Source organism: Mustela erminea, chromosome 16, assembly GCF_009829155.1.
Source record: "Mustela erminea isolate mMusErm1 chromosome 16, mMusErm1.Pri, whole genome shotgun sequence".
Lineage (NCBI taxonomy): Eukaryota > Metazoa > Chordata > Mammalia > Carnivora > Mustelidae > Mustela > Mustela erminea.
Window position 1 is genome coordinate 21,086,748 of NC_045629.1, and position 25,644 is coordinate 21,112,391.

General features: G+C 35.3%; 1 protein-coding gene across 6 annotated transcripts in view; it reads left to right on the forward strand.

The window, feature by feature from the left end:
- Positions 1-25,644, forward strand: part of PREX2 (phosphatidylinositol-3,4,5-trisphosphate dependent Rac exchange factor 2) — a 337,813-nt gene that overhangs the window by 193,974 nt on the left and 118,195 nt on the right. For all 6 annotated transcript variants that reach the window (XM_032316155.1, XM_032316156.1, XM_032316153.1 and 3 more), the window contains 4 exons: positions 3,721-3,938; positions 9,550-9,652; positions 16,043-16,186; positions 23,316-23,430. In XM_032316155.1, the coding sequence (XP_032172046.1) occupies positions 3,721-3,938; positions 9,550-9,652; positions 16,043-16,186; positions 23,316-23,430 (580 nt within the window). The remainder of the gene's footprint in view (positions 1-3,720; positions 3,939-9,549; positions 9,653-16,042; positions 16,187-23,315; positions 23,431-25,644) is intronic.

The window sequence follows — 25,644 nt, forward strand, 5'->3', positions numbered from 1 at the left end:
AAATTTTGCAAGGGAAGATAATATTTCAGTAGTTCAGTGGGTTCCCAGTAGTTCAAGGAGTCAACTCTTAAGAACGATTTATTTTATTTTATTATGTTCAGTTAGCCACTCTATAGTACATCATTAGTTTCAATGTAGTGTTCAATAATTCATTAGTTGCATATAACACCCTCTGCTCATCACAACATGTGCCCTCCATCACCCTGTTATCACATCCCTCACCCCTCCTCCCCTCTGAAAACCTCAGTTTGTTTCCTGGGGTCCCCGGTCTCTCATGGATCATCTTCCTCTCTGATTTCTCTTCCTTCAGTTTTCCCTTCCTTCCTCTATGGTTCCCTATGCTATTGGTTATGTTCCACACAGGAGTGAAACCATATGATAATTATATTTCTCTGCTTGACTTACTTCACTTAGCATATTCCCATTACAGATAAAAGGCTGATATCCAAGATCTATAAAGAGCTTCTCAAAATCAGCATTCAAAAAACAAATAACCCAGTGAAAAAATAGGCAGAAGACATGAACTTCTCCAAAGAAGACATACAAATGACTAACAGACACATGAAAAAATGATCAACATCACTAGCCATTAAGGAAATACAAATCAAAACCACAATGATGTACCACATTACTCCAGTTAGAATGGCAAAAATTAACAAAACAGGGAACAACAAGTGTTGTTAAGGATATGGAGAAAGGGGAACCCTCTTACACTGTTGGTGGGAATGCAGGCTGTTGCAGCCACTCTGGAAAACAGCATGGAGGTTCCACAAGATTTTAAAAATAGAGCTACCCTATGGCCCAGCAATTGCACTACCAGGTATTTACCCCAAAGATACAGATGCAGTGAAAATAAAGTGCACATGCACCCCAATGTTCATAGCAGCAAGTCCATGATAGCCGAAATGTGGAAGGATGATTTAAAGTTTGTTGGTGGAGAGGATGGGAAAGAGCCCACACATAGCCAGAGGGCCTCCATAGGGACAAAAGTGTGAGCTATAATAGCATTTATAAGGGCATCTAGCATTTGAGGAACCTGAGCAGTGGTGTGCGGCTCCAAGAGGAGAGGTCTATACCGCCAGGATTCTGGCAACTTTCAGATACATTGTTTTATTATATTCTCATAACAAGCCTGGGAAGATCATTGTTGGTGTGGGGGATGAATGAAGGAAGTAATGGATTTATTAGCTGTCAGCATAACTTGAGGAAAGATTGTATAGACCCCTTTCTGCCACTCTGAGTTTTTTACTTTTTTACTCCCTGGGGGGTGATAATGTATACAGAGTTACTTGAAAAACTCAGTATGATGGGTCTATTGAAGTCTATGCAAACAAGTCATTTACTCTGTGGGAAATAGGAAAGTGTAACTGAAAATCACCTCATAAAGTAGTAAGGAGTTATAAACTATTTTTTATTCGAAAATATGTTGGTTTAAAATTTAAATGGCAGTGTGGTCCAGAGCATCTTGTGTATCAAATTCTGTGAGCATACACATGTCCCAAGCCTCAACTTGGATACCTTCAAATCCCCCAAAATTGGTGCCATGTGTAATTCCTGTGGTGTATTCAGCGTGAAGGGTTTGAAGAAATAGAGAAATAAAACTTTGGCGTGATCACTTCTGACTTGATAATGAGGTTGAATGAAAATTCTATTGGGCTTATAGATATCTTAAGATGCATATAGAATATAGTAATGGAATGTAGAATAAACATTTATGTATTCTTTCTAAGGCTAAAAAAAAAGGGAAGAAATTTGGGCATTTCTTCTCAAAAGCGATTTGAAAATAATTTATTTCTACTAGTGGCAAAGTTACTAAGCCTTGTGATCTAAAGTGTTTCAGTAGAACTGGATCCTTCCTCCTATAGACATTGGCTTTCCATTTTTGATAGAAGGCATTTCTTTCCAATTAAGTTTTGGTTATGAAATTATTCGCAGGTTATAAGTGGGAGTATTTCTGTCAAAACTATTGAAGTATTTTTTAAATTTCCCTAGATTTTCTGCTTTGCTATAGAACAACGGAACCCAAAGCAAGACTGTGTAAGAAAGATACAGGACAGTTTTATTTAGTTTCTGTTTGAATCAGCTGAACAGTTGGGTTAACAAGCTATGTGAACTACCCTTTTAGGTCGAACTAAATCCAGACATTTCAAGAAGTCAGAGAATGAGTTCATACATTTTTGTTTCACTTACTTAGTTTGTTAGTTGCTGTACTGGTTCATTATTTTCATTAATTAATTCAATAAACTGTTATGGAATGTCTACACTTTGTTAGAATTTGTATACAACAAAAAAATAGGTGTTTTGCTTTGTTCTTAATTAAGAATTGGGCAAAGATTTTTCCTACTTTAGCTGTTTTACAGTTACCTGTAAAATTCTATTTTCCATCTATTTGAATGAGGCACATAGTATATAATTACTTAAGGGAAATGACTAACACATGTTATTGACTAACTTAATAAGTTGAACCATATGGAGTTGCTATATTCGACCATTTTGACCAAGGAAAGCAACAAGTTCGTATAGATCAATGTAATAAATGAATATTCATTATAAAATTAAATATTTTAAAATTTAATCCTTTTTCTAATAAGATTTTCAGAGTAGCTTTTACTAACAGTGAAACTAGGCAATGCAGCAATTACAGTATGTGTTCACATGCTTTTGATGGTTATTAAAGACATATGTTCATTGTTCTTAGTAAACAACTTAAAAATTATGCCTTTTTATCAATAAAGCAAAAACTTATGACAACATTTATGTCTATGTTATGCAGTAATATTGACAGTGCTTCATTTCAGAAAATTCTGAGCCTTTGAAATATTCAGTACACTTTTGAGAGTATGAACATTTTTGCTTTTGTTGTTTATCTAGTACAAGTGATTTTTCAGTGTACAGAATGTATGGCTTGGCATTTATATAGTTTATAGAGTTTGTATACATCCAAAAACTCAAAGAGGTGAATCTCTCTGATCAGGTTTTCAAAGGCAAGCTTCTTTCCACTTGAAAAATCTGTGGCCAAGGAGTGGCCATTCATAGGGTAAATACATCTTCTGTGTGGGTCAATCAAAAATCCAGCCAATTGCAGAATAAGAACCCATGTGAAAATCGGTGTATGTTAGAACCGTAAATACATTCCTTATTTCAAAGAAATATAAGAATTTATAACCTAGGCATGTTTATAACTCATGAAGTTTAATAGGTAAATCCAAGAAATCCAGATTTGGTTATTGTTATGATCGGACATCAATACTCTTTCCCCATGTGCATGTCACTTAATATTCAAATAAGTTTGTTAGGTCATTTTAAAAAAGTTTGTATTAATAATGTAGCTCATCGCCAACAAACTGAAAAATTAGACTTTAAGTTTCCTTTGGGAAGTATCATTCAACAAACACAAATTGTATTCCATCAAAAAATACTAAATAAAGCCTTATTTTTTCCCTCGGGTTTTATAAAATAATTTAATGATTGCAAAAAATAAAATCACAATACTAGTTAAGAAAAAGTTAATTTTTTTTTACATTTTTTGGTTTTTAGTGTTTTCTATAAAGCATATTTGCTGAAGTGTTTGTGCTCATTAGTGGGGTTCAAATTGACATTTTTCACATGGTTTGAGTTTGGTGAGAGGATGAAATAACAAAAACTATAAATGCTTAATGATCTGGTTTTATTTACCTGTGACATTTTTCAAAGCTGTCTTTATGTCCTCCTGGCTTACAGACAGTGAGACACAGCTCCGAAGAGACATGGTTTTCTGCCAGAGTCTTGTGGCCACCGTGTGTGCCTTCTCTGAACAACTTATGGCAGCATTAAACCAGATGTTTGACAACAGCAAAGACAATGAGATGGACACGGGGGAAGCCAGCAGAAGGTGGCTGGACCAGATAGCAAATGCAGGTGTTCTATTTCACTTTCAGTCACTCCTGTCGCCAAACCTGGTAAGGAATCCCAGTGTCTCCCACAGGAACACACATTGTAACACATTCCCAAATAAGAAGTGGTTATTCATTATGTGTTAGCAGTCAGTCAGCTACTTGAAAAGAATGTATTTTGCTATGAGCAAATACGGTTGGGTAAGTAGAAGGTATTCCTTCTTTCCTGACTTTTATTTATTCTCCAGCTTCTGAAAGCTGAGAAAGCCTCCATCTGTTACTAATTCCTGTATCCCTAAGCACGAACTCAGAAAGATCATCAGAGGGAAGAGGGTCTTTCTGCTGTGGTTCCTTATTTCCAGGCCAGAAGAAACAGCCTGCCGTGAAACCCAAACTCCCACTGAGGTTGATGTCAGGAACGTGCTTGATAGACAAGATCGGACAACCTGTCTGCCGTACTGTCTGACAGTCTGTTTAAAATTTGCTATGTTCAACGATTTTATTTCTTTTCTTGGTAGGCATGTTTGTCCTGTTAAATCTGAGAATATCCCGTATTTACATATCCATTTCCCACAGTGCCTATGAAGAAAGTATCTCAAAGTATCTGATAAATAGAAGTTGTCTTTTAAGATATTCTTTCTGTGGTTCTGATAGTTGTCACGATGTTTAAAGGCAAATATGTTCACTCATGTATAAACTTAAGGTACTCCTTAAATAGAATCGGGATTTTAAACATGAGATGCTGTGTCACCCATTAAATTACACATAGAACATGTGGCTACCAAGTAATGGTTGAATTTTTAAGCAGATGTATGTGACTTTATATATCAAAATGCTTTTCTGCAAAGGTAAGGAAGTTCACCTCCATGTACTTCAGAGAAATTGTTTTTAAGGTTTTACTTACTTATTTGACAGAGAAAGAGACAGCGAGAGAGGGAACATAAGCAGGAAGAATGGGAGATGGAGAAGCAGGCCTCCCACTGAGCAGGGAGTCCCATGCGGGGGCTCAATGCAGGGTTTGATCCCAGGACTTTGGGATCATGAACTGAGCTGAAGGCAGACACTTAATGACTGAGCACCCAGGCATCCTGAAACAGATTCTTTTGAAAAGACTCTTATGTATCCCATGTGGGTGATCAGTTTCTTATTTGGCTGCTAATAAAACTACGAAAGGTTTAACTAATAAAACTTTTGAAATAAGGCACTTTGGGAAAAGTTTAAAAATTTTAAAAATATATTAATTAATCATTGCTTACCAAATAGAAATTACATGAGATAGGAAGACCACATAACACATGGTAGCATGAAGTGCCTGTTGAATGAGTGAATGAATGTGGCTTCATCCCTATTCTACTCCTGCCTTAAAACCTCCATTGTTTAATCAACCGCTGGTACATTTAAACTTAATTTTGTTTGAAATCCCAAGGAATGGGAGAAAATATTTGTAAGTTATATATCTGATAAGTGACTTATATCCATACTCTCAAAAAGAATTCTTAAAACTTCAAACAGTAGAAAGACAATTCAATTAAAAAGACTCCTGGGGCACCTGGATGGCTCAGTGGGTTAGAGCCTCTGCCTTCTGCTCAGGTCATGATCCCAGGATCCTGGGATCGAGCCCCACATTAGGTTCTCTGCTCAGCAGGGAGCCTGCTTTCCCCTCTCTATGTGCCTGCCTTTCTTCCTACTTGTGGTCTCTGTCAAATAAATAAATAAAATCTTAAAAAATAAAAGACTCCTACAGAAATAATCAACGGAGTAATTAAAGGGTATACAGATGGGAGACATGAGAACCACTCAATTCAGTCAAGTGCTGAAAACAACATTATGAAAACAAAAACAAAACAGAAGCGCTTATGAAAAATGGGCAAATAGAATGGAATATTATTTGGCAATAAAAAGGAATGAAGGAATGCTTTAACAGATGGATTAATCTTGAAAACATTCTAAGTGAAAGAAGTCAAATCTGAATGATTCCATTTATGTGCAATGTCCACAACAAGGTAATTCAGAGAGACAGGAAGTGGAGTAGCAATTGACTAAGGCTGAGGGGGTTTGGAGGGAAAGGGGAATGGGAATGACTCCCAGTAGATGTAGGGTTTCTTTTTTTGGGTGATGAAAATGTTTTAAAATGGAATGTGCGGTGTCTGGGTGACTCAGTTGGTTAAGCAACTGCCTTCAGCTCAGATCACAATCCTGGAGTCCCAGGATTGAGTCCCACATCAGGTTCCCTGCTCAGTGGGGATTCTGCTTCTATCTCTGACCCTCTCTGCTCTCATGCTCTCTCTCTCAAATAAATAAATAAATAAATAAATCTATCTTTATTTATTTATTTATTTATTTAAAGATTTTATTTATTTATTTGACAGAGAGAGATCACAAGTTGGCAGAGAAGCAAGCAGAGAGAGAGAGGAGGAAGCAGGCTCTTTGCCAAGCAGAGAGCCCCATGCGGGACTTGATCCCAGGACCCTGAGATCATGACCTGATCCAAAGACAGAGGCTTAACCTACTGAGCCACCCAAGTGCCCCTAAAATCTTTTCAAAAAGTTAAAAAATAAAATAGAATGTTATGATGATTGCACAACCTTGTGAATATACACCCAATATACTTTGGGTAAATTGCTTGATACTTAAATGACATCTCAATAAAGCTGTTAAGAAATTTAAAAAAGAATGGGCAAACATATTCAGATATCCTTGGAATACTGGAAATGTAGCTGTATGCCCTATGATTGTTCAACTCTGTATTTTTGGATCTAAAAGCTTATAGATAATAAAGTTTATAGACTTATCAATAAACATACAAAATATGGGAAAAAAAAGCACACAAAGGATTTGAATAGTATTTCTCCAAAGAAAATATAAAATGGCCACAAAGCACATGAAAAGGTGATCAACATCGTTAGTCCTTGGGGAAATGCAACTTAAAACTTCAATGAGATATATGACACTTGTGAGGGGGATAGCTGTCATCCAAAAGACAATCCCAAGTGTTGGTAAGGAGAAATTGTAGCCCTTTCATACATTGCAGGTGGGAATGTAAAATAGGGCAGCCATTTCTTAAAATTTCATATATATATTTTTTAATTTGAATATGGTTGACATACAATGTGACGTTAGTTTCAGATATACAACATAGTGATTCAACTTTTCTATATGTTATGCTATGCTCACAAGTGTAGCTACCACCTGTCACCACATAACACCATTACAGTATCATTAATTACGTTCCCTGTGCTGTGCTTTCTATTTATTTATTTTTCCTTATGCTGTGCCTTTTATTCCCATGACTTACTCATTCCACAGCTGGAAGCCTGCATCTCCCACTCCCTTTTATCCATTTTGCCCATCCTTCCCTTTGGCAACTGTCAGTTCATTGTGGTATTTATAGATCTGATTCTGTCTTTTGTTTGTTTAATCATTTGTTTTGTTCTTTAGATTCCACACCTGAGTGAATTCATATGGTATTTGTCTTTCTCATTCTGACTTATTTCACCTAGCATTATACCCTCTAGATCCATCCATGTTGTCACAAATGGCGAGATCTCATCTTTTTTATAGCTGAGTAATATTCGTGTGTGTATGAGTGAAGTAAGCCAGTTGCAAAATACCACATATTATCTGGGTCCATTATTATGTTATGTGTGAAACAGGCAAACTTCAGAGATTAAAAGTAGACTAATGCTGGGGCTAAGGACTGGGGCTTGCCTAAATCCTTGCCTGGAGCTAAGGACTAGGGAAAAGGATGTGGGGAGTAAATGCTAATGGTTTGGAGTTCCTTTGTAGGATGGTACAAATGTTATAAAATTAGATTATGGTAATAGTTGCACAACTCTGTGAATATACTAAAAACTGCTATGCTATGCACTGTAAATGGCAAATCTTATAATATGTGAATTAGATCTCAAGAAACTGTTTTTTTCTTAGTCTTTTGAAACCCATAACTTCATTTAAAGAGTTGATAAAAAATCCAAAGTTTGCTTTAAAAAAAAAAAAAGACAAAGAAACCTGTATTTTTCTTCTGCCTTTGCAACAAGTGCATAAAAGCCTCATACTATTGTGAAGCGTTCTCTGGGAGCTGCAGGCGCCAGCAGTGTGTATGTCCCTGAACTCTGAGCACAGTCTGTTATCACTTTAGCCACATCTGCTGAAGCATCATGACTTGCACTATAGGAATCAGCGACCGACCTTTTTGGGTCATTTCTTCCTTGTGTGTATTCCTCTTAATTGGGAAAATGCTGATTCTTCAGTCCTGTCGTTCTGATTCTAGATTCATGGCATACTCTTTCTACTTCAAAGGACTTTAAAAAATAAGTTTGCTACACATTTATCCAGCACTTACTGTATACCATACATCACAATAGTACCAAACCAAGGGACAAAGGTGATCATTCTCTAAACTTTTTGGTTTCCATGCTATAGATCTTTGGGATCTGGAGTTGCCTTGCTGATCCATACAATGGATGTTCTTTACTATCTCCTTCACCCTCTGTTCATGCTGCCTGAAAAATATGGCTATAAGCTTACAGCAACTTTTAAAAATGCATATAAAGTGGTGCACCTAGGCACCTCTGTTGGTTAAGCATCCAAGTCTTGATCTCAGTTCAGGTCTTATCTCAGAGTCATGAGTCCAAGCCCTGTATTGGACTCCACACTGGGGTTGGAGTTTGTTTTTTTTTTTTTTAAGTGTATAAATCATGTTAAAAATCATTATTTAGGGGTGCCTGGGTTGCTCAGTGGGTTAAAGCCTCTGCCTTCGGCTCGGGTCATGATCCCAGGGTCCTGGGATCGAGCCCCATGTCGGGCTCTCTGCTTGGCAGGGAGCCTGCTTCCTCCCCCCTCTCTCTCTGCCTGCCTCTCTGCCTACTTGTGATCTCTGTCTGTCAAATAAATAAAAATTTAAAAAAAATCATTATTTAAAAGGATCATTGATATTCTTAAGAAAACAAATGTTTAAAAGATAAGCTGTACATGATAAAGCTAATTATTCTTTCATCATGCACATAACTGCTAATAGGAAAACCAGAATATATACTACAAAAATGATATTGTTGAGACATACACTGAACTTGTTACCATATCTGGCCCTTACTTGCCTCAGCTGTAAATAGTATGCCATTAGAATGAAAACAAACCAAACTGCATAGTCACAGGATTTTAGATTAAGGCCCTATAAAGGCAAGGAAGATAAAAACGATTCTTGTCCCCAAGACTCTTGGAAGAAAAATCATTGCATACATGCAAATTACTTTTATTATTGTAAAACAGGTTGGCAACTATGTACTGTAACTTTTCAATAAAATGATATTCTTGCTTTTTAGCTCTTCCATTTTTTTAAGATTATAGAAGTTTAGAGGCAGATAGATGTTAATTGTGTACACACTTACTAGTAAATGTTAAAAATCAGTATGGTTTGAATATAGCTACAAAATAGACTGAAAAGTTGTATAAACCATTTAGATAATCTAGAAAAGGAAGAATCTAAAACTATAAAAGAGACTTATAACTTGAGGGATTTGTGGATTTCATTTTAGGCAGTAAATTCTTAGGTAAGTGTTGGTAATTTGGTTTGCATGTAAACAAAACACAAGTGAAGCTCCTTAAGTTCTGGTGATGTGATGTTATGTTCTATCCTATACAATTCAACCATATCATGTATTATTTCCTTTTCCTTCAGACAGATGAACAAGCCATGCTAGAAGATACACTGGTTGCGCTATTTGATTTGGAAAAAGTTTCTTTTTACTTTAAACCATCAGAAGAGGAACCACTGGTTGCAAGTAAGTACTTAAATGGTTCACAGCTGTTTCATAGAATATTTTTGTCATTAAACAACAACATATGGCTTAACTTTGATATTAATATATTTGATATGTTGTTAAAATTATTTTAAACAAAATATTATATTTTGGGTAAAATAACTAATCGCCAATTGGGGGACTGATAGAAAATATATATAATTTAAATCCATAGGTAATAGTAAACTCTATTTTTATCTATTATTTTGGCCTCCAAAAGTTTTCTTGAGTGTGTGCATCAAAATTTTGTGCTAGTCAAGATTTTTTTCCTAAAATAAAATATATAAATGACAAAGTTTACCATTTAACCAATTTTCAGTGTATAATTTAGTGGCATTAAGTACCTTCACAATGTTGTACAACCTTTTCCACCACCAATCTCCAAAACTTTTTCATCCTTGAAGAGAAACCCCATACTCATTACAGAATAACTTCCCATTCTTCCTCCACCAGTCCATGGTAACCTCTGTTCTGCCTTCTGTCTCTATGCAGGTGCCTAGAGTACTTTACATAAGAGGGATCATAGAATATTTGTCCTTTGTGCTGCTTTTTTCATGTCAATTTTTTAAAATAAAAGGACTTCCCTAATATTTCTGGCTCTATTATTGGATAAACTCAATGGCTTCCAAGACTTTTATGCAAATATTGAATAATTATATAGCAAAACTGACTGAATTGAGTTTCCTTCCTTATTCCAGTTGATCCTATAGAGAATGTATTAGCAGGAAATGAATACAAGTAGTTAGAGCCAAGGAGAAAGAGAAGAAATATAAGTTATGTTCACATTGTATAAATTTAGATCTAAACCAGCCAAGAAAGACATAATTATTTGATTTGGTCATAATGGATAAAATTAATAATTCAGAAGGTACAAACATATATTCTACATTTTTCCTAGTTTAGCAATGAAAATTATCCATCATTACATCTGAGTGTCAAATTTTAACATGTATAAATACAATTATATTAACTGTCTTGATTCATTTATTCATCGTGTATGGTTTCCAGGATGGCAAAACCATTCCTGTCTTGCTGTCCTATCTCCAGCACCCAGGAGAGTGCCTGGAATGAAAAAGACAATTTTTTCCCCAAGGAAGTTAATGAACAAATATTAATTAAGTATATACAATCAGTAGGCAAATGGTTTTACAGTTATAAAAATGGAAAGAAAAACAGATGTAAGGGATAAAGGAGAGAATTTCAACAGAACAGAGTTGTAACTAATGTTGCAAAGAAGTTATTTGATGAGTGGAATTGAAGAATTGAAAAGTATTCCTTCAATTTTGCTGTTTGCCATCATTAAGTGTCACAAATAAAATATTTCAGAAGCATGTATTCAGAGAAATAACAATACTTAGGCTTTAATCTCTATATCTTCGCTACAAGTTATCATCATATATCTACCATTTCAACATTATCATGAATAGGTTTAAAATGTATCTATCAATGCAAAAAATCTTGTTTGTTGTTTTTCTGTTTCTTGTTTTTTCATCGGGGTGAGGGTATATATTACATAAGGTAGAAGATGTGAGTTTCTTCAGGAAAGGTTCTTCTTTATTTTCATATTTCTAATATGAAGAATGATAAATAGGGACCCAATAAACATTTGTTTAAATCATTAAGCATTTAATCTGATTTAAGAGCAATAAGCATTGATTCATTCATTAAAAATTTCTTAAATGCCTACTTATGCCCAACTGCTAATCTAGGTGTTAGATAAGTAGAGCACTAAGCAAACATATCCCTTTTGGAGCTGGTATTCAAGTGGGGGGAGATAAATAATAAGCAACATAAGTAAGTTAATCTGATCATAAGCTTGAAGACAATAATATGAATGTATAAGAGGAAATAGAAGAGAACAAAGGGTAACAATGCAGGGGCAAGTGGGAGGTTGCAAATATTTAACAAGCTAGGAAAGCCTTACCAAAAAGAACATCCAACTTTTATATCAACGTGGATGGGACTGGAAGAGATTATGCTGAGTGAAATAAGTCAAGCAGGGAGAGGCAATTATCATATGGTTTCACTTACTTGTGAAGCATAACAAATAACACGGAGGACATGGGGAGATGGAGAGGAGAAGTGACTTGGGGGAAATCAGAGGAGGAGATGAACCATGAGAGACTATGGACTCTGAAAAGCAATCTGAGGGTTTTGAAATGGTGGGGGTAGGAGGTTGGGGGAGCCTGGTGGTGGGTATTATGGAAAGCATGTATTGCATGGAGCATTGGGTGTGGTGCATAAACAATTCTGTTATACCGAAAAGGAATTAAATTAAAAAAAAAATTGTGGCGTGGGGGAGGAGAAGACCTAAAGGGGTGGAGGAGTGTTTGGAAGAGGGGTGTTCCACACTGTGAGGTGGAAACAGGTGTGGTATGCTCTCAGGATAGCAAGGTGTCCTGTGTGACTGGGGAGTTATGGGTGAGGAAAAGGAGTAAGGGATGAGAACAGAGAGAAGGCCAGATGATTGAAAGAACTTGACCTTTATAACTAAGCCACAGAGCAGAGGAATGACCTGATCTGGTGTACATACTGAAGACTGCCTCTGACTGCTGTGTTGACTAGAGCATTATTGGGGTCAAGGACAGAAGCAGAGCAACCAATTAGGAAGCTACTTCAGTGACCCAGGTTGAAAGATGACAGTGACTTGACCTTGGGGGTAGCTGTGGGGATGGTAAAAGTTCATTCTGTATGTACTAAATTTTGAAGGAGAGAGAATAGAATTTTATTAGAGTTTCATCTTCACGGATAAATTAGAGAGAATGAGAACATGAATTACAATGTTAAGGATTCAGGTTATATTCAAGGGAGAACTTGGCAAGGGGGACTAATTGATAAGGATAATATTATTTAAACAGGTTGTATGGATCTTCTGTGCACATGTATAAAACAGTACGTATTTATATTTACTTTAATAATGTAGGCATAATTTTGCCAAAGGCAGAGAAACTCTATTTTCACAATATAACTTGTCTTTTCTTTTAAATTTTGTTTGAGGAGTCATGAACTCACAGGAGTACTGTTTTCCATTGTCCAAATATGACACTACTGGTGAATGTTCTGTTGAACAAGCAGGCAAGGGATCCACGTTATAAGCTCAAGAAAATAATTTACGTATTGCATAGCTACCATGAAAGCTTTAACTTCAGTACATTGAAAAATATAATAAACATTAAAGATAAAATAATTAAGACCATGTAATTAATATCAGTATGTAAATGTGCATGTATCTGTGACTAACATAAAAATTCTTATATATTTTTAAGTATTTCCACAAAGGATAACCTGAAAACAGGATAATCTGAAAACAGATTCCCTAGTGAAAGGTCACTTCCAATGCTACACTATTAGATATTCCAAGCAAGTTACTAATAGTGATGACAGCAGTATAGTTATCCTTTTAAGTTGATTCAGGAAAGAAGAGAATTTTTCAATACCCAAGTGTCATCACATCCTATTTAAGTGGTGGAAGGAAACTAGAGCTTTATTATTAATTGCATGTGATTTGATCTTTCTGTAAGCTTAGAAGCAAAGAAGTCAGATCTGACAAATTTATTAATTTATATCACTGTAGTGAAGATTCCTTTGGCTGTGTGTCTTAGAGGGAAGGACCACAGGGGGAGGCATGAAAATATAAAGAGAACACTGATTTTGAAGATAAGAAATTTGAGTTCCAACCCTGTGCTCTTCTCATCCACAAACATGAGAGTACATGCTTTCCCAGACTCATGGGGCTTAAATAAGATATTGTATTCAAAAGTCTCCGGCATTATGTGAGGTTTGTGGTAGTATTCAGTAAATACTTGAATCAATCCTCCTTACTTTATTATTCTGTGTTATTTTTTAAAAGCTGTATTTAGCATTTCTCATAGTCATGTTTTTGCGTTAAAAAATAATGAGATTCTGAAGAAATGTGGCATGCCAAGCAGGTAGAACTCAATTGTCTGGATTTAAGACATTTTATTTTCTGTGAAGAAATAATTACTAAGTACATACACCATACCAAACTAAGTTCTGAAGTTATAGTAGTGACTAAGTAAACACTCTGCTTTTGCAACTTAGAAACTAGTGGAGACACAAAGTGGGCAATGTAACCCATTACCGTCTAGGGAAAGTAAGATCTTTCCTATGCCATATTATGTGCTTAATGAAGGCAGAGTAAGTGAGCTAAATGATTAGGTTGTATAAAACTGAATTTATTTTATGGACAGTCTTCATGTTTTTGGAGAATAATATGATAGCAGACCCCCCCCTTTATGGTGATACTGGCAATTTTACTGTAATAACTAAGGGAATTAATATTTTTTGAGCTTCCACTCTTTTCTTATGGGCTAGGCATTGTGCCTGAAACTGCGGATGTCATGGTGAATAGGACAGGCATGTCCCTATCTTCAGGAAGCTCACAACATACTTGGGAGAAAACAAATGAGGAATCAACGACAAAGGTGATTAGGATCATGCTGACTAAATCCTATGCAGGAAATAAGCAGTGCATAATGAATAAGGGTAAGGTGGTGACCTTTTAAGGGGTCCACAAGGAAGGGCTCTCAGCAGAAGTAGCTTTTATGCTGAAATCCAAAGGGTCAGCAAGACCCAACCCTGCGGAGAGTCAAGGAAGAACAATTTAGGTAAAGGGAACTGACTACTTCTTAGAGACTTACCTTCAAACTCATGGGCCCACTCAGTGATGGAGGGCCATGCTTACAGGGATGGGATGTTGAAACTCCTCTGCAGAATGAATCTCTCTGTAAGGTGGAACCAGAGAACTTTTCCTCATGCGATAATGTTTTTGAAGGCTTTAATCATTACGCAGTCCTAATAATGGAGTTTGTTTTTCATAGCATATGAATTTCCACAAATAAAAGGCAACAGTTGTCAGCTCCACGTTATTGTGCGTTTTTATAAGTATGCCAATTACTTTGAGAGAAAGTCTTCATTCTTTCACTCTTAGATTTAACTTCATTTTAAATTTAATATGCTTGATAATGTTGGGTCATTTTCAGTTCCTTAGGTCCTAGTAGACCATCTTTATATGTTCTTTGTTAGTCCTACAATGTGGAACTCCAACTGCTACATTATTATTTTCCTTTCAAAAACATTATCCATTTGATAACAGAGATTGGCCACTTTGGTATCAAAAAGTAAAGAAATGGAATTTTAAAAATTGAAATATAAATGAAAGATATTGCATGAAAAAAGGAACTAAAAGATACAAATAGTTATGTACACATCAGGATTTTCTTCAGTGTCCATATCCTTTATCTTTATTATAGAGCCAGGGAAAAATGGGATTTTCCCAATCATTAAAATCCAGTTAATTGCCAACTCTTCAACTGAGAAATGTGTTCTCTTTCCTAAATCCAAATCCTTCATACCTCCCTGACTTGTAGATGTTAATACAATACCTTTGATATTGACAGACCTAATTAGCTACATTTAATAAGAAACCTGGAATCTCTGCTCATTAGTGAGTTTAAATAATCTATCAATCAATAAATAATCAATTATTTAAACTTGAACTCTGCTTTTACAAATAATTTTATTTAAGAAGCAGGTTAGAATTAATAAAAATTGAGTCAAGAACATGTATTAAATGTCTACTATATTTTTGCCTTAATTTTTAACTGGTTAATATAACTATTCTAGCTTTTTAGGAAGATTCTGCATTCTTTTCTTAGTGAACTGGATATTATTTGTCATGGATAAATGACATAAAGTGAAAAGAATTTGTGATAGCACTGTGAAATACTCCTACAGCATTGTAGCTTCTCGGGTTGGTTGCTTCTTGGGGTTTGGGTTTTTTTATTTTTTGTTTTGGGGTGATTAAATTTAGGATCTTTGCGAAAACAAGGAATTTCGACAGATAATTTCTAATGACTGCAGAGCATCAACGGAGGTAATACACTTTTGATCTGGTGCTCAGAGAATGGAACTTGGAAAACCCATGTTAATTTTGGTAATGGTTGCTATATACCCAATTTCTTGTACACTACTTAGAAATCGTACCCCAAGGACTCATTTTGACTAAAATATGAATGAGGCAGATGCCCTGGGAGATTCTGATTCCAAACCATGTGTAACTAAACTTCTCATTTAGTTAAGTGAGACATCTGGAGTGTCAAAGTATAACAAAGTTTCCTATTGTAGAATTTTATATACAGTAAAGGAATAAATCTGTTGCTTTAGCTGATAGGAATCTGATTTAACACTTTTCCACTGAACAGAAAGTTTGCCTAACCTGAAGGTGACAAACATGGGTACTTTTAATGTATAAGTTTCTAGTGATTTTCAAGATTTTTTAAAAAGTTAGCAAATGTACTTTATAACATATCCTGATTTTTGGAAGTAATGTAACATTAAATGTCATTTTAGATATTCCTCTTACGTATCAAGTAGAGGGAAGCCGGCAGGCTCTGAAGGTTTACTTCTACATTGATAGTTACCATTTTGAACAACTGCCTCAACGTTTGAAAAATGGAGGAGGGTTTAAAATTCACCCCGTTCTTTTTGCACAAGGTAACCTGTTTTCTTTTTTTTACACATGTACTTAAATTATTTTATCTCTTGATTTTTTAAAAATACATGTAATTGTTATCATCGTGGGGATTTTTTTCCCATTAATTCAAAAATTCCTTCATAGTATCTAGGTAATATGTTTACTTCTGGGAATGTTTATTAAGAAAACAATAAGATATGGTTTAAATGTTTATTAAGTAGTACTGTAACTGTATTTATAATGGGGAAGCATGACCTGAGTGGTTGAAATAGTAAAGATAAATTAATTTGGCCTGGGGCACCTGGGTGGCTCAGTGGGTTAAAGCCTCTGCCTTCGGCTCAGGTCATGATCCCGGGGTCCTGGGATCGAGCCCCACATCGGGCTCTTTGTTCGGCAGGGAGCCTGCTTCCCTTCCTCTCTCTGCCTGCCTCTTTGCCTACTTGTGATCTATCTGCCAAATAAATAAATAAAATCTTTTTAAAAAAAGATAAATTAATTTGGCTTAAATAAATTATGGGACAGTCATTAAAATTATGTGGTTAAAGATATTTTACTAGATAGAAAAAAATTGACAATATACACATGCAGGTTACAAGAAAGAATTTCTGTTATAGATAATGCAATCCATTATCTTAAATATACTTAATGTACACAAAGTGTTTTCGGGATCATTGGGTGATTAAATTGATGATTTTTTTTATTGTTTGAGTTTTCCTGTATTGTGCCATTTTTGGTTAGTAAAAATAGATTCCTTTGTAAATAAAAAAATTTTGTTTTGGCAAATGAACAATGAATTTTAATGCAATAGAAGAAATTGAGTTTAACATGGATAGGAAGATTCTTGTGGTGAACTGGTTTCCAAGGGAAGGTCCTGGATCTTTTTTATTTCTGGAGTCACAAAAGCAACCTCAAGCTCATCAAAAGTCCGGATTATTCTAGTGTAGTTTCTTCTGGTCTATGATTTCTTTCTTTCTTTTTATTTTTTTAACTCATGCTGTGGTCACAAGATTATATCAATTTCTCTGAGCAATTCCACGGAGCATTTCATATTTTTTTTCTGTGGAGTTTTCAAGAACTGCATTGGTTTTGCTGTGGAATTTTTATATTCTAATAAAAAAATGAGAAGAGTAGAGGAATAAAATCAATCTCTGTAACTGAAGAACAGACAGGCATATGAAATCAAAATCCACTGCCAAGTGAAAATGCTTATACCATATGCATATTATTATAATTCTAAAAGATAAATTTCCCTTCCTTCGATTGACATGTCTTAAAAACAATGATTACCTCAGATATTTGTAAGAATACATTTTGGGAGAAGAAAATGTCAGGTGCAGAGATCTTAGGAGTTATTAGAAGTTATTTTCATTTTTCTTTGCAGGACTCTGGTAGGCTCCATATAGGTAATATAAGATTCTATAAAGGAATGAAAAAAAAAAAAAAAAAAGAAAAGAAAACAGCAAAAATAGACCTTTGGAGCTATGTTAGGAGAAGAGTTTAGCCTAAAATATGTTAAAAGCCATTACACAGAGAGATAGTTTTAGAAGACCAAAAAGGATGCTGGTCTGGAATATTAACTTTTATAGGGTTTAGCCAGAGTTTACGGTTATTAAAGATTCTTCACTTCCTTTCCTTTATTCCCCTTTTTAAAAATTCTGTCTTTGCAATCATGACTGAGATGACAGATGGCATTCTGCATCTTTTCCAAAAAAATTATTACATTTGTGACACATCAGCCATAAATAGCTAAATATTCATACCCAGCAGCAAATGTTCATAGGAAAAGGAAGAGTATTTTCCAAATAACCTCTATGTTATAATTGTGGCTAAAGCTAATTTAAAAAAAATCCCTAACTGTATATTATTTTAATGAATACAGTATCAGTTTATCAATGTAAAGAAAAACTGTTAGATAAGATTAGGTTTTAATAGTCACACAGCAATAAAATGTGAAAAAGCCACAACAGAAAGATTTTCGGAGTCGAGGTCACAAAGAGGGAAAGATGACTGGGAAACAGCTTGTCTCATTAGCACCGTGGCAGTGATAAGGCTGCTTCCGTAGAGGGGTTGCGGAAGTTCTCTGCACTCACCAGACTCCCAGGAGGATTCATTATTACTCACTCTTACTATTCTTCAGATTGAGAGAAGCCCAGAAAAGTGAGCCTTAGCTGGAGTAGAGATTACCATCTGGTAACTGAACATGGTGGTAAATGAAGAGACTCCAAATGGTGTCTATTCTGGAGATGAACGTTTACTCAAAGGGTTTCATGACTCTGATGGCTCCCTTCCTGGGGAGATCATCTAGAAGAAGCACGGTAAGGGGGCAAGTCATAGCCTGTGCTGCCACACATCTCCCTTCTTATGTACTTGTTAGTAAATCAGCCTTGCTCTCAGCCTGAAACTTCCGGTCTCAGTGGCATGACTAAAACCTACGTTCCCAAGGAGCATGATCCCCCTGTTTATTCTGTCCTTCTCAAGACAGGGTTGCTGCTTTGTCCATTTGCCATCAAATTTGGAAAGGGAAGTACCAAGAGGAACCTGAGTGGATTCACTGCGTGTCAAACCTGTTCCTTCCTGCCCTCATAATGTAACAATAGTCCTACTTCCTTATGATGACCAGGGTCCACTCTCCTTGCCAAGAAGGTGATGACCCTCCCTAAGTGCCTTGGCACAGGGGCCTCCAGTGCCCCCATGGCAACAATAGCTTACGTTCAGAGGGACCCCTGCCTCGTCTCCTAGGGAAAGTGTGCCTCTTCGGTGATCAGTACCTTTTAAACCTGTAGAGCCAGAATTTCAGGGATGGAAAACACACATCCCCAAGTGAGGCACTGGGACTGATATTGTTTTAGGTTCTTAGAGCTGCCATAACAAACTACCACAAACTGGGTGACTTAAAACAACAGAAATGTATCCTATCATCATTCTGGAGGCTAAAAATCTGAAATCAAGATGCCTAAAGGCCGTGTGCTCCCTTGGAAGGCTCTAAGGATGAATCCTTCCTTCTAGCTTCTGGTGCTTTTCTGCAGTCCTTGGCATTCCTTAGCTTGTGACAATGTAATTATAGTCTCTGCTTCTGACTTCACATGACCTTCCTCCCGCTGTGTGTCCATCTCTGTATCTCTGTCCAGATTTCCCTCTTCTTAGGATAAGAGAAGTCCTTGGATTTGGGCCCGCCCTACTCCAGTTTGACCTCATTTTAAGTTGATGTCTCTGCAAAGACCCTGTATAAAACCTAAGTCACATTTGTACCCACCCGAGGTTAGGACATTTGTTAGATCTTTTTGGAGGACACAATTCAGTCCTCAACACAGGTTAAGCAGGGGCCTTTCTCGCTTCCACCCTTGGTTCCTGGACCCATGTATTCTACCCATTAGGGATGTGGCATCATTAAAGGTATTTGATTTTAGTTGTACTGTTTCCTCAAATATGGCATCTCTTCTTTGTCAAGTATTAAGCACCTGTTCCCTGGGTCCCTTATGGTGGTTTTCCTTACACTAACTAGGACGTGCAATGTGGTCCTTTGTCCACAAACACACTTTTGTGTATATTTGTTTTTCAGCACTTATGAAAAAAGCTGGCCCCACAAATGATAAATTCTACCTCTTGTTTTTTTATAAGCTGTCTTTTCATTTTCAGAGAATAATTAAAATTGACCAGAAACTTGAGCATTTTCTCTTCTATTATCTTTTTAAATATTTTTAAAATCCCAGTATAGGGCATTTTCTCTTTTAAACAGAAGGGAACAGTTTGTGATAAACATTGCCATTTTCTAAGGTTCCTTCATTTGAGAAATTATTTTTCATTTCGAGTTTTTGCAAAATTCTATGTTCTTTAAAAGATGAAGCCCTTGGTTTTCCCATGGGGTTTTATACAGTATTTGAAATTGAAGCATTAAATAGCTTTTTAAAAAAGAAGGAACAGTTCCCAGAATTGAGATTTCCTAAATGTTAGTGTCAGTCTACGAACACATGAACCCACCCCTCTTCAAAAGACAGAACCTTTCCCACAAACTGGTCATGTTGGGATTGATAAAGCTTGTTTTCATCACAGAAATTATGACCACTTCTGAATTCTGACCAGTCGTGACCAGTGCAGACGTCTTGTTTTATTTAACCATTTAAGTGTCTCCATGCTATCAGTAAAGAGTATTAGTTGATTGAAACTCCTCTTAAAATTATTCTTCAGATATTCTATATTTTTTCTGATCAATCCCTTTCTTGGAAAAACCTTGAAATGGTATTTTGATTAAGAGGAAATGCAACTCATTTTCAGTCCTAGAATAATTTAACCTTTACTTTCCTCTAGTAGTCATTGTTTTGTTTTGTTTTGTTTTTTTCACTGACTACCTACATTTGTTGGGGTGATTTATTCCCTCAAATTCAAAATTGGTAGAAAGAAAATAAGCAAAGAAATTCATTGTATTTTCAATATTGCTTTTAATTAAATACTATTAAATATTTATGCAACCAATAATGTCAATACTACTTTTATCTGAATAAAGATATTATCTGGATGATAATATCTATCCTTTGGATGATATTATCTGGATGAGAAATAAGGAAACTAGACAAGAAAATGCTGAGAGCCAAACTTGGAAATTTGGACATTATATATTTTAACCTATTTTAACTCAGTGTAGAAATTGAATTTGGTGGAATATTTTCCCACTTTCTAAGATCAGGAATGTTGTTCTCTTTCCTCTTCTTTGCCACACAGTTTACTTTTAAATATAGAACTCATCTTTCATGTTTTTGTTCATTTCCTCACAACCCAACACATGTACCATAACATTTTGCTGATTGTTAGACGTTTCCCCATTTAAAAAAATTTCTATGTAATTTGTATTTTAATTGTTGTTAATTTGGAAATATTGTCAAGGAATGTCATAAAAATGTCAGTTTTTTTTTGTATGGCAACAAGCTTTTAGAGCAGGACTGAATATTCTGGCCAAAACTGAGTCAACAAGACTTTTATAAAAATTAGACCCTAGGTGTTTTCCTGTCTGTCCCCACCCCAACCCCCACCCCACCCCTCACCCCGGATTTCCCTGTAGCTCCTTCCTGGTATTTATCTGGTCTTTATAATTTTAAATTACAAACTGAAGTATCTTTGTATGGACCCTCCTCTTTAGTTCCCAGAACTTCCTGTTTGGCTAAGCAGACTTACACATATTCTTTATCTCCTAGAAATTGAATTAGATAATGCCTGTAGGGCATTGGGCATGTATGAAACACACTCAATACATGGAAAGAATATCATGGGTCTCTTAATGCTGTTATTTGATTTAATTATTTCCCAAGAATCATAATTAATAGGTACTCTTATTTTTCATTTCACAAATGAGGAACCTGAAGACCCTGGATTTTAATTAACATGCTTAAGGAGTGGAAGTGGTGGTTTTACTCCAATGCAAGGACTTTCATTATTAGCTTTACAACTATTAAGAGGAATTCACATTGAAGGATGACTATTGATACACTGTATCCTCTGAATATTTGCCTCTCACAAATAACAGCTCATTAATGGAAGTGAATGTAGCATTTATTTGAGGATTGTTTTATCAGGAAGAATTCCTTTTGTTTCTTGTATGTATTCAGGACCAAAAGCTTGCTAAACCAGTTGCAAATATTCTAATTAATACAGATGTCATAAGGAATAAACAAACAATCCTTAAAACAAACCCACAAATTTGATATCATGTACTGAAATAAATGTAGTAAGCATCTTTCTAATTTTCCGTAATGTTTTTCTCAATTATAAGCCAATGCCATTTTTTTATTTCAAATTTGGCAATACTCTAAAAGGTTGTTTGTTTCTTCAGTGCTATAGAAATCTGACTAGTTAAGAAAGCAGCACAACAAATATTAGTAATGAGCTTGCGATAAGCACTGGGTGCTTTTATGTAAGTGATGAATCACCAAATTCTACTCCTGAAACCACTATACGTTAACTAACTGGAATTTAAATAAAAGCTGGAAATAATAAAAAAAATTAGCAATGACTTTTCTATTTTTGCCCCTAAAATGGTAAAGTTTCTGTCAATTTGAAGAAAGTTATTTGTTTAGAAGCTATTGCATTTAGTAGTTTTGAAACAAGATTAATTTTTTTATCAATTTTGAAATAGTCTGCTGAAAATTGATACTTACTAGTGGCAATAATTTCAAGGGGAAATAATTTACATTTCCAAATAGGCTTCATTGCCATTCCTGTTGCTGGCAACCTCTCCATAAGAGATCTTGTATTTCTAGGCACTTCATGTAATTCATTTCCTCTCCAAAAGGTTAAAAGTACCATCACGTAAAATTTGAAGGAAAAAGAAATACTTAACCAAAAATGTTAGTTAAGAAGGAAATCCATTTCAATCAAAAGACATTTAAAATTAATGGGAAGTTATATATATATATATATATATATATATATATGTTTACACTTGTTTATTTTCAACTAAATTAAGAATTATAATAAGGGTAATATTCTAAGATTATACTTTAAATTTATTACACTCATATTTCATAATTTAACTGTGGCTACAAGGGAATGTATGTATACATGGAAAGCAGCAATTTCAACTTTTTTATTCTTTTTTATTCTTATGTATGTTGATACACAGTTCTTCCTCCCATACATATGTATGTATATATGTAATATATGTATGTATATGTGTGCATATATACATTAAAAATAGAAGACCGTTTATTTTTTATTTTTTTAAAAGATGTTATTTATTTATTTGACAGACAGAGATCACAAGTAGGCAGAGAGGCAGGCAAAGAGAGAGAGAGGGAAGCAGGCTCCCCGCCGAGCAGAGAGCCCGATGCAGGGCTCGATCCCAGGACCCTGGGATCATAACCTGAGCTGAAGGCAGAGGCTTTAACCCACTGAGTCACCCAGGTGCCCCCAAAATAGAAGACAGTTTAAATTAGAAATTACCTTTGCCTACTTAGATATAATCACCAAATGTTTTATATTTATTTTGAGAACAGAGGAATGATTTTCATTTATTTCTGGACTGGTGAAAGATTGTTTCTTGCATGTGTGGTCATATTTAGTGTTTTAAATACATTTATTAATAATCAATAAGATTACACTAAATGTGGAGAAATTGAGTTACAAGACCATGTGAAAGAGAACATTTAATTCTTTACACAGCACTGGAAAGCATGGAAGGATATTATTATAGAGACAATGTTTCAGTGGAAGAATTTCAAGCCCAGATAAATGCAGCCTCATTGGAAAAAGTCAAACAATACAACCAAAAGCTCAGGTATGTAATTGTTCAATTTTTTTAAAAAATAAGCTTTTATATTTTGTCAGGGACAAGATAAATTATGTTTTTGACATATTATTAAATGATGGATGATTTTTTTTGATAGAAAGTCTTTTTATTTAGGGTTTAATATTCAAAATATTCTAATGAGTATACATTTTAAAAATAAAATAGAAAAAATGTTTGGAAATTCTTGTGCTATTGTCTTAATTCCTGAAGAAGATCAAAAATTAAATATTTATTACACCATCTCCAGGGGTACAGAAAGCATGGATATTTTTTAGGTATCCCCAAGAGGTTACAGTGGATTAAGGATAAATAAAATAGGTTCCTTTATGTGCCATTAAACACCTTGCACCTTGACATAGAGAGAAGAATATGGTTAACACAGAAGATATGACACAGCATGTACTTGGTATTAGAAAAATATCTAATTTCAAATACATACATTAATGCTTGGATTTTGCTGTTTTTTCTCTCTAAAGATAGTGTATTAGCAGAATGATCATGGCAGGGAAAACTAAATACAGTAAGTGAAAGAGAAATGTGTTATAATTCAAAGTTTTAATTTTCGACAAATTATTAGCATATACATCTCCCTCTTACCTTATGAATTATTCTGTAAGCAGATCATCTTTTTAAATTACTTACAGTTTATAGTTTCTATTTTTAAAAGAAAAATGTTCTCGTTCTAACTTAAGCCTTAATAATTCAAAATTAACTATTGTGACATTTGTCAGTTTTGTCCACAATATGACTAAACTCTGAGTATAAATTAATTCCTAAAATTCCTGTATATGGGGAGGTGCTGGTTCTCATAGTTATGACCAATAGGCTTTCTTTCACTACAGATGCTTTGTCTTTCTCCTCCGGCCTCACACAAACCTGTCCCTTTTCCTTCATGCTTTATTCTGTTCCACCATTTCATCACTTGTGAAGCTCTCAGGCTGAAAGCCCCCAATATCTTTTTGATTTCCCATTTTATCTTCCTCCTAAAATGTCAGTTAGAGATCCTGATGAATCTGACTAAAATGTCTCTTGGACTATGCCCATTTTATTACCTAGTCCAGATCAGTATTTCCCAAAGGTATATAATGTACTGACTTCTTTCACAGGGAAAAACAAAAAAGTTAATCTTGAATTCTTAGTGTGTCCACGGACTAAGAAACACTGATTAAAAAAGCTTAAGCCCAATCTTGTGAAAATCTTCAGTTGAAGACCATCATCACAAAAGACAACCTTGGCTTTTATTAACTGATCAAATACAGTCTTAGACTATCTTTGAAATAAAGACAGAAAATTAAAACATTTGTATAGAACACGTGGGCCCCAAGAACACATTCCCAGAGCCCAGTTTGACCATTGGTCTAAATGGTCAAAAAGCCTAGACCATTGCTGTCACATCCTAACAGTCTCCTGTCGGTACCACCCAGGGTTGTTTTTGGATTTTGCTTCCAGATAATAATTTTATCTCATATCTTACTATGTCACTCTCTGGCTCACAGGATATGGTGATTTCTTATTGCCCCAAAAGGGAGTCAAAACCTTCTTAGCATGGCAGTCAGAATTTTTCAGGACTTGGGGCCACCTGGCTGGCTCAGTCCGTTAAGCCTCTGATTTTTTATTTTAGTTCAGGTCATGATTTCAGGGTCCTGGGTTGGGAACCCCCTCTCCCGTCCCTCCCTCATCACTCAGTGGGGAGTCTGCTTTCTCCCACTCTCTCTACCCCACCTCTTTCTGCTCATGCTCTCATGTGCACGCCTGCACTCTCTCTGAAACAAATAAATAAACGACTCTTTAAAAAAAAAAAAAAAAAAGATTTTTTCATGACTTGATCTGAGATTTCTTTTCTCCACCTATGCTCCAGCCATGCTGTACTCTCATTTCCAGTCATGCACCATAGTTTCCTTCTCCCATGACTTTTCACTGTCCACCTAGCATCTGTGTCCTTTCTCTCCAGCAGTTTATAAAAGTACTATTCATATGATTGAGTGTCCAGCTCTAGCATAGTCTTCTTCATAAAGTATTTTTCTTTTACTATTGGGCTGGGATGAGATACAAGAAGCAAAATCTCCCCATATCAAGAATTTTAGGAATTAATTTATCTTCGGAGTTTACCCATACGGTGGACAAACTGAAAAATGTCACAATAGTACTTTTGAATTATTAAAGCTTAGGGTAGAACAAGAACATTTTTCTTTTAAAAATAAA